This window comes from Zonotrichia leucophrys, chromosome 6 (genome assembly GCF_028769735.1).
Source record: "Zonotrichia leucophrys gambelii isolate GWCS_2022_RI chromosome 6, RI_Zleu_2.0, whole genome shotgun sequence".
NCBI classification, from domain to species: Eukaryota; Metazoa; Chordata; class Aves; order Passeriformes; family Passerellidae; genus Zonotrichia; species Zonotrichia leucophrys.
In genome coordinates, this window is record NC_088176.1 from 4397155 (window position 1) to 4417437 (window position 20283).

General features: G+C 37.6%; 1 protein-coding gene across 5 annotated transcripts in view; it reads right to left on the reverse strand.

Moving 5' to 3' along the window:
- Nucleotides 1-356: 356 nt before the first annotated feature.
- PLEKHA1 (pleckstrin homology domain containing A1) overlaps nt 357-20283 on the reverse strand; it is a 31488-nt gene continuing 11561 nt past the window's right edge. For 2 of the 5 annotated variants that reach the window (XM_064717279.1, XM_064717280.1), the window contains exons 2-12: nt 18218-18378; nt 16813-16869; nt 16015-16060; nt 14514-14611; nt 11973-12104; nt 11011-11154; nt 10049-10117; nt 7826-7890; nt 6971-7034; nt 6156-6245; nt 357-2901 (exon numbers count right to left, since the gene is read on the reverse strand). In XM_064717279.1, coding sequence (XP_064573349.1) covers nt 2587-2901; nt 6156-6245; nt 6971-7034; nt 7826-7890; nt 10049-10117; nt 11011-11154; nt 11973-12104; nt 14514-14611; nt 16015-16060; nt 16813-16869; nt 18218-18358 — 1221 coding nt within the window. In that variant the 5' untranslated portion in view covers nt 18359-18378 and the 3' untranslated portion in view covers nt 357-2586. Of the gene's footprint in view, nt 2902-4973; nt 5079-6155; nt 6246-6970; nt 7035-7825; nt 7891-10048; nt 10118-11010; nt 11155-11972; nt 12105-14513; nt 14612-16014; nt 16061-16812; nt 16870-18217; nt 18379-20283 lie in introns of all 5 variants that reach the window. The other 3 variants (XM_064717282.1, XM_064717281.1, XM_064717283.1) reach the window with 3 other exon arrangements.

A 20283-nucleotide genomic window follows, 5' to 3' on the forward strand; every position in this document is an offset into this window, starting at 1 on the left:
ACAGCCAGGTGGGGGCAGTGGAATCTGGGTAACTGGGGCCAGTCTGGATTTCAGGGAAGCATCTCTGAGAAAGAACCCTTCTGATCCATCCGTGTAAAGACAGAAAAATCCATGTTACAATGGTTTTTTAATCAATATCCCTTGCATAACATGTAAAACTTCCACAGAAGAAACTGAATTAGCACAAGAAAATCAGCTCAGTCTTAAATTTCATTCTTAGGCTACACAACCTGATTAGATTCGAAGAATTAGAGATGTTGTGGAGGATGAAGGAGAATCTGATCTCTTAGATGCTGAAAAAGAATGTATTGCTCTGATCAAATACTTGTCATGGCGCAAAGAAACTCAACCAGATGTTATTTTAAGTTACCCAAACTGATTTATTGACAATTTAAATGTGACATATTTACAGCACTGTTTCTAAAATAATTTAACAATTTTCATAGATTTATAAAAGTACTGATAAATAGGAGACCCTGACAGTGACCAACCACAAATATTTCCCTATGCTACTGAACTACAACAGTAGTTCATTTCTTTTTTCATTTTTCTCTTTTTCCCCTCTTTTTGTAAGTCCCATAATGGAGCTGCTTTACCTCCACCCAATGTGTAAAATTGCCAATACCAAAATACAATAAAATGACCATGCAGTGTGAAAGCTGTACCAGAGCAAGTGATTTCAGATGTTAGACTACAGTAAAAATATTACAATGCAAAGTGTCTTCCACACAGAATGTACTTGTGAAAAAATAAGCTTTTAAAGAGCTAATGGTTTCTTTTAATAGAAATTAAAACCTACAATACTAGTACAGACATTTACAGTAATTTCCAATTCTGTGCTAGTTTTCACATATATCTAAAGTCAAACAAAACCAGTAATTTACAGACACCACTGCCTTGAGACAGTGGTTAGTTAGCTTATGGATTAAAAAAAAAAATAAACCAAAACCAAAAGAAGGTGCTGATATAATTTAAGGTTTTGAATTTCATTATATTCCATTCTTATGTGACACCAATTATTCTGTCCTGGGATCAACAAATTGCTGTGGTAAAGCCATCCATATCTCTCAAGCAGGAAGTCAGTTTGGAAGTTGGAGAGAAGATGGACTTGCCTGATATGTATCTTAGGTTCCAGCAGACAAAGAAAGTCTCACAAAGCTGGACAACTGGGATCACAGTAAGCAGCAGCATGAGATATTTGTGGGGTTGGGATTAAAGCAAATGGGTTTTTTTTCCAAAAATGATGAAAAGTACACACCACCTAATCCAATACTTGAAATGTAAAGGTTCTCCTCGCTGGCATCACTGATGCCCCGTAACACAATGCACACAAACAACAAATACTCACTTTTTTAAGAACACATATTGCACAGCAGTGGGTGCAACACCAGAACACTGGTACCCCTGGCATAAATCTTGTTTTAAAGAGCTGTTTCAAGCTATGCTATCCAGAGCAACTCCAAGCCAACGCTCAAACCCAGTAAGAATGGTCTGTGTACATCACTAACCCCAAAGTGTTTCGACAATGTGAGAGAAAACACAGGCACTTCAGATTCTTAGTGCACCAAAAGTTATAGGCCACGATTGCAGGACTAGGAACAGTTCAGTACCAATAACAACACAACTAAAGGAGCTCTTCCACTGATCAATAATACAGAAACAAGAACTGCTCACAAAGCACTGGGAAGGAAATCATTCTCAAAACAGTAACCAAACAATACATTTAAACATTTAAGAAAACATAATTGCTGCAAAGCCTAATGTAACACAACATAAACCCTACTTAGTTAAAAAGATCTAAAGTGTCCAAATTCCAAAGTCCAAATTCTCTTCTCCCCCCCTCCAAAACACCAATACATGCAGTCCGTGGAAATCCAAATGTGCAAAAAGTTATAACCCACCTTTAGGAGTGCATCAAAAATAGGCTGACTATTCAAAATATTATTTTAGTGGAAATTTTACAGCACCATAACGAGAATTCCAAGGGAGTTCAGAATTCTTGTTCTGATAACAAATCAGTTGACACTGTTGATCTTAAAGAACAGAAGAAACATTTTGTGCATTTCCTGGTATCTGGAAGTCACGGAGAGAAAAAATTCTCATATATACCTAAAATCTTACTGTAGTTTAAGATGAAATTAAATAATCACATTTGTTGGCAACAAGTTCTCCAAAACAGAGCATTAGTTGCAAATTTAGTAAACCTGCCAGATTAGGAATTAGCAGTTGCTGGTACCTTGCTTACTTGCAGAAGTACTTTTTTTTGTTTGTTTAATGCATTTTGGGTTGGTTTTTTTTTCCTAAACTGTGCAGTTTGGCCCCTCCCTAGTAAGTGATTTACTATCAGGCTTTGAGAAAATGCCTAAGGCCCATCTCTGACCCTCAGCTGAAAGGCAACACACACACACATTATATATACCCATGTGTGCACAGGAACACACACACACATATATATAACAGCAGTGCTCCGGTTTGTTTTTTTGTTTTTTTTTTTGTTCTCATTTCCTGGAATTTTCTTTGGTTCAAAGTCCGAGCAAGGAAATTAAAGGACCGAACAAATGGATCATTCTCCAAACACTTCCATCCCTACACATCACTAACTGGAAGGCTTGCATCATCCAGATCCACAAGGCCAGGATCCTGTTCCTGAGTGCCATTTTTGCTCCGGGGTTCCCAGGGACCCCGGTCAGTCACTTTGGAAGTTGATTCTCTTGGAGCGACAGCCTGGATCTTGTAGCTCCTTGGCTTGGCCTTGGTAAAAGACTCGTGAAATCCTCGTTTCTCCAAGGCAGGGGGTTTGGGGTGAGGGGCTGGGGCCACAGGGCTGCAGTGAGGGGCTGTGGAATGTGAGCTGGCTGCACGGACAGCATGGCCGGGCTCGGCAGAAGACTCGGGATGCTCCTGCAAAAAGAAGGGGATGTGTCAGGTGAAGTGGCTGATGGCACGTTGCAAAGATGCAGGTTCAGATTTCACACTCATGAAAACAAAATAAATACAAATATGGAGACAGAAAATACACAAAGCGAAGCATCAGCCACGGCAGCAGGAGGCAGGTGCTTTGTGAGGCTCTGCTTTACTGAGTGTGAGCTCACAGCAACATCAGCTGCTGCATTCAATGAGATGAAATTCTTAAATCAAGCACAGCAGCTCTGTAGACTTTAGTCCAGCAATTTAGGCTCCTCATTTTACTAAGATGTTAAATAACCGCTTGAAGATGCACACTTTAAAGGCCATTGAAAGTCACATCTTTCCAAAAGAAAAATGGATTCAGACCTATTCATATAATCAAGCAGTCATATCCTGGATCCTGAAGTAATGCACATTTTACTGTTCCCTGTTCTTGGAGCACCAAATCTTCCTAATTTCTCCCAAGAACCAAACAAAAATTTTAAGCTATCATGAGTATATAAAAATTTCCAAAGTTAATGACCTAGAAAAGAAACTGATACTTAAGCTACTCCTTCCATGCAAGTTATTGTTTTGTGTTTATTATCATTATTCTGCTGACCTTTACATAGCTATTAAAATATCTTCCACCATTTACTTACTGACAAAAACAAGTCCCCAGACTACCCAGGGATGATTTAGCTGTCTGAAGAGCAGGCATGGAATGCCATTTGGATGTCCTGGGATAGCCTGACCTCCTGAACAGGAACAAGAAGTTCCTTGGGCTCTGCACTGCATCCATCAGTTCTGTCAGGACGTCTCAAATCCCTGAGCAGTGCAGGGTTTGAAATGCTCTGATGCAAATGCTGTGTAATGTTGCAGTGAACTGTGTGTGCATTAGGAGCTGCAGCTGCTGCCAGTTCTGCCATCACCAGTGTTAGTCCAGGAACTAAAGGAATCTGCCAGCCCATGTGCACACACAAATCAAGGCATTTCTCAAGCACATTTGTTAGCAAAAAAAACCACAAAACCCCAAACCCATCACAGATGTGTGTCCAAGATGCAAATATAAATCCTAAATTAAATACTTATTTTTTTCCACTGTAGTTTTTCAAGTTTCTTTTAGAATGTTATGACATTCTCATGACATATGAATTAATAAATTTAATGAAAATGGATTTTGCCAAGTACTACCATATTTCTTTTTATACGTGAGCTTAATGTTATTGGATGAACCTGTGCAACTTTTTTTGGACTTGAGTTTGGTGTTCAATTTCACTAAAATATTTCACATCATTTACAGTGTCTTATTTCATACCTGCCTTGATATTCCACTTAAGGAAAAAAGTTTGCTTTAAGAGAACTTATGAGTCACTGGTTTACCTACTGTTCTTACTATTAATAATTTTACTTCACCAAATAGGACAAAAGGGATATTAGGACAAGACCTCTGAATTTTTACTAAGCTGCCCTGAGGGATATCCAGATTTTACTACCCACACTGGCTGTAATTTCACAGTTAAGAGACTGTGCTGCTGCACTACTCCTAAGGTGCCCTGCTTTGAACAGGGTATTGATTATACATTATTATATAATGCTTCTATGTTTGAACTAATCATTTCATGCAGAGATCTCATAAGCCATGCAGATCAGGCTACTTTAGAGCCTTCCAAATCCTAGAGTTACAATGGGCATGTTCTGTGTGCACTCATCTGTATTAGTTTGTGGGCAGCTTCCATTTAATCTCACTTTGGCGCAGTTTCAAAACAAATGTAAAGTCAAATGGAAATATGAACTCTCATGCAAATTAGCTTTAGTGCTTTCCTATTAAAGTGACATCACTTATGGTTAAATATTTACTGTGCTTTGATGTATAAGCAGCGGTTTTGGTGTTTTTCATTTCCAATCATTTTAAAAGCAAGAAAAAACAGTGCAAACCTGTGAGTGAACGATATTATTGATGAGTTAGTTTTCAGTAATGGTAATGACAACAGGCAGCATTATTTTTTAGTTTGTTTTATAGTGCAAATTAGTGTCTAGTCCTAGCCCTCTGTTAAGAAGGCGAGTTTCCATGAGAGCCCACATACGTGCTGCATTCACCAGTTCTTGATGTATACCTCTGTATACAAGGATTCGACAGCCTTCTGGCCTGCCGCATCTGGAACACAGTGCAAAGCTAAGATTAGAGTCACCTGGACTTGGGAGAGAGGACAACACAGGGAACAAGAAGTGATGCAGACAGTCATAGCTACATTGCTCAGTTAGCCCCACAAGAGAAAAAAAAAACACAGGAAAAAAAGCATACGGAAAGAAAAGTTACCTGCGTGATTTCATTGCCCCCACAAAGAGAAAATTTATATCAGGAAGTTTGAAATAAAAGCATGAAGCAGCTACCAAAAATTGGTTGGGAGCTTAGGCTGAAGGGAGCTTAGCTTACCAGACACATGGTATCAATGCAAATTTGTAGTCAAAAGACAGGTTTGAATTACTAGATTTCAGATTATGGGGGTAATGATGCATCCAGTTTATTACAAAACATCCCAGAGACAGAAAATGAAAAACACAGCATGCAATACCTGAGCTGTGAAGTATTCCTGGTGCTACATCTGGGCATACTTGGAGACACTGTGACACCAGAGTAACTCCCACTACTTTCCTCAAGTTAATGACCTTTGTGCTAAACAACTAATACAGTTGATATGCTAGTAGATATGAAATGCTGGCACCCACGTGGCTTCAGAAATATTAACACTTGTCACAGTGCCCCAGTTCAGAACTACAAGATGCTGTTCTCACTGCATTTCCAACAGCAAGAACTAATTCGTGTGAGCACAGATCTCTTAGCTTAAATTTATATACAATAAACTATCAGCAATAGAGAATGACAATTTAGCAGTGAGAGTTGTTACAAAGAAATTAGGATATTGTCATTGGATTGCAAAACACAGCAATTAGCAGAAACACCTCACAGGAATTAGAAAGTTTTAATTTAACTCCCAAAGTAGTAATAGTGACAGATCATACTGGCCTTCTCCAGGTTAGCACTACATTATCTACATGTTCAAGACAAACAATGCACAGAAAGTCACAGGTAGGACTAAAAAAAGTGCTCCATTAAAACCACAAAGTATTTGATGTTTGAAAGTTCATGCAAAGAGGCCACGTTACTACAGGACAGGAGAGAGGGAAGGCAGAAGGGAGAGGCAGGAGTGAGTGGCACAGGTGAACAGGAGCTCGTGGCAGCCCCTCTGGGGTGCAGGGTGACGTACGGAAGCCGCCGATCTGCCCGGTCCCCGCTGCGCCACGATGGCCCCAGAAATGGCCTTGATCCAGCTGTGCATGTCCTCGGGGCTGTCAGCCTGCAGCCAACAACAACACCACGGTCAGCAGCAGCCCCAGCCTGCCCACTGCCCCACCACCTGCAGCACAAGCTAACCCTGCTGCTCCGTGTGCCACTGAAACACAGGGGGACCTCATTTCTTACAGGCCGACTGTCACAGACATCTTTTATGAAAAATCCTTTCCTTAGGATTTTTCCTCCTGAGAAGCTGGGAGGCCTCAGGAACAAAATGTAAACAATGATTATCTGCTGCTGTGGAATGCAACAGGTGCATCTGGGATTGGTCTCATGTTGGTTGTTCCTAATTAATGGCCAATCACAGTCAGTTGTCTTGGACTCTCTGTCTGAGCCACAAACCTTTGTTAACATTCTTTCTTTTTCTATTCTTAGCTATCCTTCTGATGAAATCCTTTCTTCTATTATTTTAGTATAGTTTTAACATAATATATATAATAAATAATAAATCATCTTCTGAAACATGGAGTCAGATCCTCGTCTCTTCCCTCATCACTGGACCCCTGTGAATGCGGTCACAGCACACTTTATTTCTTAACCCACACTTTTCTTACTCTGAACTTATAAAATGCATACCACTATATAAAGCAGTAAAAATAACCTAAAGATCACACTCCCCCTGAAAATCATGCCATGGTCAAAGTGAAGAAGTTCTGCTATTCCACTTTTAAAGTGTATTTAACTCTGGCAGTCTCTTGGGTTTGCCTGAAGTTTAAAAAAAGAAATTACCTGCACATAAAAGGTTCGAGAAGTTGTTACAATTTCAAAGAGATTGTCTCTCATCATTATATCACTGCAAATGAAATACAAAAATAGTTCAAAAGCAAGTACAACCTTCCCACTGTATTTTAACAAGACTGTAGAACTGGCAGACAATCAGAGCATTTGCTGTCTGACTTTTGCATTTCTTTATTACTCTACTATTTTTTTTACTGATTTTTTTACTAATTTTAGCCCCAAGACTTTAGTTTACCAGTGGCACATGTGCTACTATATGTATTTTTAATTGGAACATTTAAAATCATATAACATTAAGTCTAAATATATTTATCATACATTTTTAATCTGAACATTCTAAATCATATGTTAAAAAATATCATTCTAGTCAAATTTATGTAAGTAATCTGCTAAAGAAGAAACAGAAAAATCAGTATCTCTCAAGTGCTACAAAAGCAATTATTCTTTAGTATATTGCCATTTGGTAGGAGGGTGAAGAGTGCTCTCAGCCAGATTCATCCACCCAACATGAGTTAATGTCCTCTAAAGGTTTAGAGATTATGGAAGCAGAGTAGAGACTCCTGAAATTGCTGCCTCAGACCAGACAGCACCTACACATCTCTAACTCTTGGTTCCATGACAGTCCCTTGTTCTGCCCTTGCGCCAAGTTTGCAAATTTGAAATATATTAATACAGAACCCTCAAAAAACCCATTTAATGCACAAAACAATGTGCTGTCCCATAAAGAAAGAACATCCCACATGCACACATCAAGTGAAGTTATTGAACAGTTCTCCAAGGAGCACCCTGGCCATGCCAAGCAGGGAATTCCATCCCTTGTAATGATATCAGTGCTTCCCTCCTCACCTCTGTTTGCATTCCTGAACTTTATGGACCTCCTTAAGTGGTATAACCCTGAGAGGTTCCTTTTCCTGAAAAAAGAAATATGTTTTAGTACAGTGTATCTAAGAACTAGAACAGAGAGCCAGAGGCCAGGACAGCAGCAGTCTTACAAAAATAAGACTTTCAAGGCAGTCACTATGAAAAAAGTGGTGTCAACCAAAATTTCCCTTGCTTTTGTAAGTATTAAACCAACCATGGCACTTGCAATGAAGAGGAGGACAAATCAAGAAGCAAAACCTCCCAAAACATTAATTCCATACTATAATGAAGACAACCATTATATCAATTATAATATCAATATAATCAATTATAATCAATATATAACAATTATATATTATCTCTCCCTAACCAGATTAGACAACTGACCCTGGCCTCAAGCAGCTCATTTCATATTAAAATTTTGATTACATTAATCTGCTTATGAAATGCTACCATAGAAGATGCTATGTTAATTGGACTGTATGACATGGCTTTAAGTAAGATTAACTGTACCCTATACTTAATACAATTAAAAGTACTACTACAATGAAAAGAAACCAGTCCTTAACACCTGTAAAAGAACAAGTACTCTCAAAGCATTCAGAAATTCTGTTAACCACAGCAAAAATAAGTGTTAAAGTTTCACACAATAGGAAAAAAGTGAGTACATTCAAAGAGAAACACTTTCACTTCTCCCATGACAACATAATATCACACACACTATTATTTTCTAGTGGCTGCTGCAGTAAACTACAAACAAACAACAACTTATTTTACCTCCTACTGTGATTTCTTTAAGCCAAGTTACAATGGATTGCTTCACTTGGCTACAACTTCCACATAAAACAAAAGCTTTCAGCTCTGGAATGACTTCCCCTACAATTCCTGTAATAGACACTAAGGAGATTTATGCTGAGCAAGCAGCAAATGTCACCCAAATGTAACCATGCTCCAAGAGCAGTTCCCATTAATCATTTTGCTCTTTAGCAGATCAAATGTAGGAAGTTTTAAACCCAATGTTTTCAGTTATTGTACTCCTTGTATCTCTTCTCTGCTGTTCTTAGGTTCAATCATCCATTAAAATGCATTTTCAAATACATCAACTGTGAAGACCATCTCTTGGAGGGAAAAGCCCAGCTCAGAAATGATCATTTTCTGAGTCTCATATTGCCTGTATTCCACTCTGCTCCTTTGGACTGGACCAGGCTCAAGGAACACAATTAAACACTGAAAGTGAGAGTATTTCTACCATCCTTCTATTCCACTCTCCCACAGCACAATTCTTCACTGGGTTAGAGCTTGTTTGTGAGCAATCTGAGCTCACATTTGTTTTTTAAATAAAAATAGAGGGTTTCTTACAGGCAGTGAGTCAGAACTGTTCTGCTGACAGCTTAACAAAGATAATGATGCAAGATCAAACCCCTGCTACTGCTGATGTCCTCATTAGAAATGAAATCAAAGTTAACTTCAGAAACAGCCTGAAATTTGGGTTCTTCACATTTTACATCTTATGTTTGGCCTGTAAACTCAATTCTCCTTAATTTATAATACTCTACAACTCAGGTTTCATTCCTTAGGTACAGATTTTCTTACATTTAGTCTGTTTTCCCAAAAAAGAAATCCCACACTTTACTGTCTTCAGAACCAGCCATTTAATCTTTAAATGAAGCCTGAAGGCACTTAACATCTGGTCAAAATCAGCCAAAAACTTAGAGTGACAGGGAAAGAAGAAAGGTCATGAAGCTAAAAGAAACTCTGCAAATGTTGCTGTTGAACAGAAAATCAAGAGGTTTTTGTCCATCTTGGCTGCCCTGGTGAAACAAATGTGTGGGAGAAGATCCCACCATCTGGATGATAAAGCACAATTCTAACTTTAAATGAAGAATTGCAAGATTAGTTTTGTCTTTCTCACAGTGATCAGCTATTTCAACAACACAATTAATTTTATAAGAGTGTAAAATGACAAAGTACTAGTACAAGAATCAGGGTGACTGCAGAGTAGATTTTATTATTGTTCTTCAGTGCCCTACAGGAAGGTTCCCAAACAGATTGAACAGTTGCCCCATTAATTTTTTTTGGTTCTTCCCAGTCATTAAAAGGTTTTACAGTACAGACTCAAGAGCTGCAGGAGTAGCAGAGCACATTTCTCAAACACAAGCATATTCCTTGCAACTCTCACTGGAAAATAACACAGAATTGGAAACTTACCAGTTCAGACTTGAAATATCCTATTGTGTTTTCATCTAATTGAAAGTATCTTCTCTTCCAGTTCTTCATCTGTTAAGGGAAAATAATAAATATTTATTTTACATATAAAATAAAACAGACTTACAGGTAATGTATTATGAATATATTAAATTATATTTACCATTCTAGTTGTTATTTATAGTACATGATATTTTGTAATTCCTATTTATTCATAACTATTAATTTTGAATAATGTTTTCATTATAGTTTATTATAATAACAACTTCTGCATCTTTAGTGTCCCCAAGATAATTATGGATGACTTCGCCCAATTAGTAATTTTTTTGGAAAAAATTTAAAATTCTTAAAGCTACTATTTTCTAAGATTTATTCAAACTGTAGAAACTCAGCAGCAGAACTATTCTATAGGAAAAATTGGATGACAATACATCACAGGTTTCTAATTTATTTTTAACTAAAAGAGGGATGTCACAAAAGGAAGCTTCATAATCCAAGATAAAAAGAGTCTGAGAACTCAAAGATGTGTATCTTGCTTAATCTGAACTATCTGTTCCTTCTTCTAGCAAGACATCACATGAACAGCTCCACTTGTGTTAATCAGTCTGATAAGATGCACAATTCTTCCTCTGAACTGAAAAATCAGCTTTTTTGACTGATTTAAAAAGCAGGCACTGAACTTCTGTCCCAATTTAGATGTTTTTAGTAAGCAAAATAAGGATCTCTACAGAATGTAGAACAGAATTCCCAGCTGCATGCACCAACCATCCCATGGAAGTCTGGGCACACACTTTGCCTCTCTAAAATATCCTCAACAACATAACAATAAAGAAAGTCATGAAAATAAGTAACACATATAAAAATTAAGTGCTACTAGAGGATAAATTTTATCTTTAATTAATCCTTATTACTCTCAGTAGTAATAAAATCACTGTCAAATTTATTTTGTTTTTAATAATACTTACCACTGCTCCTTGTTTGACACAGTAACCAGCTTTGATAATGGCATTATCTGGGGGATGCTTAGCAGCAAAATAAGGAAGGTGACTTTGTGACCTCTTCAAATAATTCCTGTCAGCCCCTTCACTGCCCTCACTGACTTCTTCTTTCTAGAAAAAACACAGGAAAGTTCAGAATACTCTCAAGTTTTTTATTTTTCTAAAGGTGAAGGAATAGCTATAGTAGTTACATTAGGAAATAACTTTGTCATCCCATGCTCACAAATCTCATTTCCAATTTGAAAGAACAAAATATTTTAACTGATTTCCAGAGACAACTGAGATTCCCCAAGGGCTGAGTCCTTGTAAGCTGCTCTTAGAAACTAAACCAAGAATGTGCTGAGTACTTTCAAATAATATTGACAAATCTCAGTTAAAAAAATGGTACAGATTTAAACTAATGCATGTATTTAGTAACATGGGCAAAACACTACAGGTGGCTACAGCAAACAAAAAGTTATTTCTAGGACTACAAAACATCAGAATTCACCAAATTTTTAAAGCATTTTGGGAGCATATATATAATTTACATGATATTCATCTAATCTGTAACTATTTTCATCTCAGAAAACTTTCAGCAACAGATTCAGTTCTATCTTTAGCACTGCACAGATTCTACTTCCATAAGCTTGTTCAGCCTCTCAACCTTTTTTCCCCACTTTTCCTTACAACTTTTTCCCCTTTTTTCTGTTAAAGGGGCAGAACTTCATCACTGTTAACCTCAACAATTAATTTTATGCAGACAAAAATATTATTATTATACTAACAGGTATGTGTGAGCAAAAAAAAAAATCAGTACTCAAGCAAATACTTAAAATCTTATATAAAGGGAATAAAATCCTGAGAACCTCCACTCAGTATGAATAAAGGTGTATATAAAAGTACAGCTTTTGTGTAAAATAATAACCCACTTGTCTGGAGGGTATTACCTGGGTGGGTGTAATGATGGGAACACCACCAACAATTTCTGTCCTGTAAGAGACTTGCTTCTTCCCACCTGGGCTTTCAGCTTGACGATTTGCATTTTCCATTTGGCAGAGAGGATCAGACTGCTTTGGTACCTGCAGTTGGAATGTGAGAATTGACATCAGTTTCATGAAAAAAAAAAATCCTGAGCATTACTCAAGAATTTTGAGGCATTTTCAGCAGGATTTAACAAATGGTCACTAACTGTAAAAGGCTAAAAATGGCTTATACAAAAATTTGTTGTAATGACTGTGGCTTTAGTGCTCCAGAGGAAAGTGGTGCCAATAGTCATTTCAGGGGATGAAATCAGTTGCAGGCTTTGCCATAAAGTGCATCACTTAATCTTCACAAAACACTGAGAACTGGTTCTTTATTTTTCAGCTGCTTTCAGTTTTAGTAAGAAAGTGGAGACGCCCCAGTGCCTGCAGAGGCAGCACAGCAAGGCCATAAACACTGGGACTTTGGTCACACAGGGTGGCTGACCAGTGTGACATTTGTCCTCACATGTACTTGGCATGAAGACTGTGTTACTGCCCCCATTAATCACAGATATATTGCTAAATTCTGGCCAAAGTGACCCTGCCTACCTAACTATCAGTAACTAGGAGATAATTCTCTCAAATGTGGAACTAAGCCATCAAAACTCCACAGGAATTTGATTTCCCTCTAAGTGTTTTGATCTAAAAAGTTTACTCAGTTTTTGGAGTAAACTTGTTTAACCTAAGAAATGCAGTGACTACAAGACCTTTTTCATTTCTAATGAAAAAGAAATTTCTCCTTCAATTCTTCTCCTTCTCCTTCAATCTCTCCTTCACCTCTAATGTTAATATAGCACATCTGAAGTGACTTCAACAAGAAGAGATCAAGTCTCACACCCAAATACCCCACCCAGCAACCTACTGGGTATTTACAGAGGACATCCAAACTCCTTCAGAAAGGACACACAAATTGTTCATCCAAGACTGTGACACATTCAAAACTTGGAACTGAACTGATCTAGACAAGAAAGCAAAGCTACTTTATAGTCTGTGATTCAAGTTCCTGTGCCCAGGAGTGCTCATTTTACAAAATGCAGCCTGCAGGGCAGTACAGACAGTGCTGAGAGCAGATGTCAGCCTAGGACAGTGTCCTGCTGGCCACCCCTCTGCCAGGGACTCCATCCCCAGCCAAGCCCAGCACTGAAGGATAGCTCACTCATGAGCCTCAGCCTTTGAAAAGCAGGGTTTGTAGCTACAGCTTTGTGGGGAAGTGCTTCAGCTGTCACAAACTCCTACTGAAAATGCAGCCCGAGCCCACAGCCACCTCCTCACACAAAGGCATTTTCAAACAGCTCTCAAAAATGGGTACACAGTGTGCTAGGCTGCAGAGGTTCACAGCCATTCTGACATTATCAGCACTCAAGAGGACTAAAACATGCAATGAATCTTGGAGGATTGCAATCTGCAGCAAGTAATGCTCATATTAAAATAAGTGAGTGATCTTAATTATTTGATTCAATAATTGGATGTACTTAATACTGTACTTGAGCCGTTCAAAGGCTTGTTCCTTCAAAGACAAAATCATACTAATGATTTCACCAGCCATTTCAAATGCAAGATAAACAGATGATAAACAGCATTCACTCTAAATTGATGCAATCATTTATTTATTTATTCATTTAATTTCTTCAACTGGGAACAGCTCAGGCCTGGCTGTGGTGCATCCTCTTTATGAAAAACCCAAGTGAGAAGGCTTTGCGCTTCTGGGTTGTTTTTTAATTTATTATTAGTAGTATCATTTTTATAACTCCAAAGAACGGACTGCATTAAAACAGTGCAAAGAACTCATGTAAACATCTCTAGATAACTCAAAAATGAGAAAGTCACAGACAACAAACACAAGTGTGCACCCATGCTCAGAACCCCTTCTTTGTCAGAGTGTGCTCCCAGAAGCGCTCACTGTCATCACTTCCCCAAAACTGGAAAATATAAAACCATAACTTCTGCCTCCTGAAAAGACTGAGATAACACGTGGGGCTTTCTATCACGAGATAAAAACTTGTCCTGGTACAACCCAGAGAAGTCATTTAACATTTACCAGAAGAACCATCAAGGTTTCTTTGCATGGATGTTACTCAAAATCAGGAGAGAGCCTTTGGAACTTGATCAAATATTTTAGTGATACTTAAAGAAATAACAGCTTTTGACAGCAGGTAAAAGTATGTGTGTCTTTTCATTGCTTGCTAGTGTCTTCTGGATATTTCAAATAATATTAATGCACAGTTAATTTTAAATTACTAGAAAAAAAATTAAGTTATAATTAAAAAGATTATCTTTTGTCCAATTTCCAAAAAGAAAGTTAAACTCAAATTTAGGGGGAGTTCTCTAAGTACAGTTTCTCCAAGTACTGCAAAATCAAGCCAAGACTTCTTTGGGGTGATAGAAACTGGAGGCAAAGGTTACATTTAAGCACCTTGAGACAATCATAATTTGAAAGCACTGCTAAAGATCAACTCAACCACTTACTGTGATTTTGGTAGCTTTGTTCAGAACATTTACCCATTCAACTAGGTCCTGCTGATCATTGGCTTGTAGAAAGTATTTTCTCATCCCTGCATTCATAACTGTTGAAAACCATCATGAAAAGTTAACAACACTGAAATTTAAGAGCAAACTTAATATCATTATGAAAAGATTTGATTTCAGATGAAATTCCATTTAAAGTATTTAAGTGCTCTGCTGTGCTTCATTTTAGAAAGTCATCTTAAGGCACATAAATCCACTTGATTGCTTTATTCTAAAAAATTAGTAATTTAAGCTCTCCACGTAAATGGCATGATACAAACTTTGAAAATTGATTTTTCTGCCTTGAATTTTATCAAAATATTCTACAGTTCCATTTCCTCTTTCTCAATTTCCCCATGCAACAAGTCTTATACCTGGGGACTTCTACAATTCCTCCTTTTAATCCTCTGCCCAGAATCTGTTATCCTTTGTGACATTATGAACATGACTATGGTCACTGATTTACTTTTAAAAAAAAGAAAATTTAATTGCTGGGAAAATCAGTATTAATTACTAAGTATATGATGCACAAGATCAAACAACTTTAAGACAGCTACAACACAAATTTTATTTTACTTTAGTGACTTGGCAGAGAAACATATTTTAATGAGTTTATATCTCTACCTCACAGTCCCTGGCATCCTTTATCAAAAAATGACAAACACATTTCAGTGTCACAGCAAAAAAAAAAATCATGGCTAATTCTTGAAATAGGTTTTACGGTGATTAAAACCATCTGAATATAAAGAGAGTAAATTTGTATTTTTCCTCTACAAAGTATGAAAACTCTTTAATAAATTAGAGATATTCAAGCCAGCATCTTGGATCTTTAAGGTGTTTTAGAGCTGGCCCACTGACAGGAGAATCTTTCCAAGTGCTGAGGACAAAGCCCTCCACAGATGTGCAGAGGAATCTGTAATCTGTAGATGGCACTGAACTGACACACCAGGTACTTGCCTAAAACCAGGAGGAGCTTTAGGATTATCTAAAGCTTCAGTAAATTTTAAACAAATTTAAATCTAGAAGGCACCCCAAGAATTATTTTTTTTGTGCAGCACCAGAAGCTGAAATTTGACTTAGGAGCATTGGCTGAGAGTATTTTTAGATCAATTAAATCAAGTCTTTCATCAGGAAAACAGATGTTCAATAGTTAAATTTCTTGTCTTTCCAGCTGACAGGCAGGCCACGTTTCTGAAAACAACTGTCATTACTTATTAATGCCTCAAAAATTTCAGACATCTGAAAAAACAGCTCGCACCTACTCCTCATTAAGCTGCACTATGAAAAAACACAAAAACACCTTATGAGGAAGCCAACATTTCCATCATACTAAAGAAGAAAGTGAATACAAGCTATTTTTTAACCACTCCCAGCTGTAGCTGGTAGAAGAACTGCAGAACATTCTCCTTGTTCCAAATGTCTGAAGAAGACACCTGATGCACACAGCACAAGCCAAACTCACCAAAACAGAACTCTGCCTTTGGCCTCAGCTTAGTTGCATCGCTAACCTAGAAGGGAAATTCAGATTATAAATGTCACAAAATACACACATCAGACATCACAAGCTTTATTCTCTTTCAAGGGGGTAAATTCAAAGATTAGAAGCACGGCAAGGTGGTTAGGCATAATGATAAAGAGAACTATAAAAGAACAAAAATGAAAGACAAACAAGGAAGGTGGGAAGATGCAGTATTGACAACAAAAATGCAAAGGAAGAACGAGAAATGAGCAGACAGACAAGAAAAAGCCAAGTATTTTTCTCCATTTATTTGTTAATGCACTATCTGCTACAAATTTAACCACAGAAACATTCTGAGTTCACAGTTCCCTTTCAGACATATTTAGAACTAACTGTGTATACACAGTATAAAGGACTAGGTATTTTTTAGAAATTTTTCTGTCCTGTCTATTAAAAGTCACTATTACTTGCAAAGTATCACACCCAAAGTCATCTTCCCATTCATAAATGACCTGTGTTTTTTCCAAGACGAATGGGAATTCAAATACTCATAAAGAACTGAAATGTCAATTTTATGAGCACAAAGTGCTGCTGTTTGAAATCACTAAACAAACTTAGACAACACAGTAATTTATCTGTTCTTATTTTAACCTGAACCTATTGAAGTGTTTTAACACTTCTCTAATTCAGGAGTATCACAGAAGCAAAAGGAGTAAGTGCCATTTAAATTTGTCTGAAGTTGAGGCCCTTGGTAGTTACCACCAAGAATTTAATTAGTGTCTCACATATTAATTATCTTACCTTTGAAATATAGGTAAGTTTAATGGCCCCAACAGGTGGAGATCCAGAGGGAAGATTCTGAAACAAATCACAAATGTTACATAGTGAAACTAGTTTATTCTCATGCCACAATCAGTGTTTATGCATAAAAAGCAAGTAATTCCACAAACAAAAAGAAAATCCTACATATTTTTATAGACAATGCACAATGTATGCCTGAAACAGGATCTAAACTACTTGTTTATTAAATACACATCTGTTAACTAAAAACAGAAAGCCTGCTAGAAACAATACAAATAGTAATTGTTTCAGAGGTTTATGTATTTTACTAGAGGAAAAAGGATTCTTGTGGCTCTGCATCCAGGAAATCCGGAAAGAATTTCTGTTTTCCTTAACAGATGTTGGAGTCTCTTGTACTTTGACCAGGGCAGGAGGAAGGGACAAGAAGTGACATTCATCTATTATGTCAGATACTTCAAAGGCCATCTCACATATTTTCCAATCACTTCAGGGATTTAGGAAGGCCTTCACATATTTAAAAGAACTCTGCAGTTCTTCAAAATTACAGCAGTGGGAGAAAATCAAGAAGTTTCAATTCTTCTCTTGCAAGCAACCCTTTCATTTGTGCATGTAAAATAAAAGGCCTAACCTAGGCCTGGGTGTGCACTGCAAATATCATTAAGTCTTAAAACTTCTGAGGAACTGCAATTTCTACAGCATTGAAGATTTTGTCCACATGCCCTGAATTGCTTCTTTTCACTCAGATCAAATGTTTGAAGTCTGTGTTACTTGCAGAAATTCTTTTTCTCCTCAGTGAAACTGCTAAATGCTTCAGTCACAAGTCACATCCATCGAGCTGCACCTCATTTACATTTTGTTTTTGCTGGTTCCTTTGAACAGCAGCCTGATGCTTTTTAACTCTGCTGCTCCTGGCACAAGGGTACATGGATATTCCTCTGGCAGGAGCTCTGTGCTCTCACTGTCTCTGTGCCCAAACCTTCAGCCATTATCTGCTCTTCCCTCTGCTAGGAAACACAGGGATGCAGGCACATTGTAAAAGCAGCTTTTATCTAAAGGCTGCTCTCCATGCCAACGGATACAAGCCATCCTCACTCATACACCATCCACGCTCGACTGCTATTGCAGGGTCCATTAAAAATCGCTTTTCAATGACTGATTCTGTTGAGGGAAAGCAATATGTAATGCAAGGAAAACCACCCACAAGGTTAAAGGTGAATTAAACACCAGGGTGTGTGATTTGGCTCATCTGGTTATTTTAACCTGATTTACAATTATTTCATTTACTCAATGATTTTTTTTCCCTAGCTTCCAGGTCCATAATACCAAACCCCACTTTTCTTTTGCGAATTCGTAAGAAAACCCAAAATTGAGCCAAACCAGGAAACCCCTGGCAGGAGCAGCTCACCTGTGGGTTATCCATGTACCACACCAGGTTGTCCTCCTGCGTGTCCAGGATGAAGTACCGCCGCAGGAATTTCCCACTATTCTCATTTTCCTCAATGTCTAAGAAACCACAGATGCGATTCTGGCGATCCACATAAGGCATTTCTGACCCTGGACATCACACTGCACAACAAAAAGCACAGGAGGTAAGCAAAGTTCCTTGTTGCTAATTTTAAGACAGCTCAGTGCACGACATTTTGAGCAGTTTCAATCAGTAGCTTTAAGAAGTTTCTACGGAAGGGTAAGTGAAGCGTAGCTGCTCCCCACACCACCACCACTGCATTTTCAGACAGGACTTCCAGACTTTGCAGCGTTTATTTAGCAGATCCAACAGCCTAGGTGTAAAGTTACAAGTGGGAAGCAGCAGATGAGCATCAAGACTTTGACAAAATCACTGAAAAATCCTTCACAACGTGCACAAAATTGAGCCAGCAGTGGGGTTACACTTCCTCCTTTGACGTTGCTTCTCACGGCCAAGAAAGAATCTTTAGGAGCTCCACTGCCCACTGCAATTTTTCATATCTAGCTTATGCAAATGCAATAAAAAAGCCTTTAGAAACATTGTTCTCGTTTTTTCTTCCCTCCTACAAAAGGCACTTCACGTCTAGATGTGTCTAAGAAGACATATTTTCATTCTTATACATTAAATAGGAAAAATGAAGCTGTATGTGCAGCAACAGAGATGTGAACACTCTCTGCTCATGGTACTGAGGTCTGAGTGCACCAGGCTTTTATTTTGGCTTTTGGGGTCTTCCTTTTTCTTTTTAAATTTGTTCTGCATTAAAAAATTAAATTACATCTGCTTTGTGCCCACCTATTACCCTTTTACCATTCACCTTTTATGGATCTGCCTTTTGCATCACGGGTTTTGCTTCCTTTTATTTTATGGGACAGTCATTTTACTTTAAGAGCCAGCCTTGTAAGACCAAAGATAAATTTGCATACTCATCTAAAAATGATAAAAATCAGGTTGATGCCAATCTTTCCCAGGGCAGGGAAAAAATGATTCAGTCTTCACATTTTGTTACAAAATTCAGAAATAGTACAGATCCAAAAATACTAATGTAAGACACAGAAGGTTGAAGCACATCACATTTTTCATAATTTTCCAGCTTTAACTGTAATATGGAAGCTTCATTTTAGTATTTCTTTAAACTCTTTACCTTTAATATTTGAGGTAACTTGATTTAAATACACTTACATACACACACAGTGGGACAGACACCTGATAATTATTTGTAGTTAGCTACTGATACCCACACCAAAACATGAGACAGTTTTTCAAGTGTTGTTTTGGGGAAAGAATCAGTGTTTATTTTAGAGACTCAGATATTTACATTTTTGGGGTGGGGGGTTATCAATATACAAACATGTAAATGAATAGTTGTATTTACAGCTGTCATTTTATAACTAATTAGAACACAAGCAAATTTTTGACTCAATCACTTTGAGAAACATTTTTTAAAAGTCACCAGCAACAATGGTTTAAATATGCAAAGGTTTATTCTTCAATAAAGTAAGAAAATTTACGAAGGTAATCTAAATTTTCTTGGTGCGTTCCTCATAATTTAAATATCACAGATTTAAGTCAAGCTCTGTAACCATGTTATATTTATAAGCACCACAAAAATAAACACTTGAGCATCAGGACAATATCATTATTTTAACAAACATTCATCAGTAATTCAATTGAGGCTCTTGGGATCACTTCACACTGAAGCAACATCTCCTATAAACACAGGGAAGCTCAAGGGTAGCTGTTCTCTAAATTACACCTCTAGTCTGGCAGAACTTGGCATCACACCTTGTTTGCATTTAAATGAATATAAAAATTGCCATTTATCAGTATTGCCTAATTTGTACCGGGTGGTTCTTCAACAAAATCCTCCAGAATTTCCAGGACACTTTTAGGCTTCATATCAACAGTTTATGAAGCCCAGAAAAGGCCTATGCCTGAAAAAAAGCAAATATTGGTGGCTGGTTTCCTGTCTGAGCAGACTTAAAGCTGTGTTCTCTGCAGATGTGAAG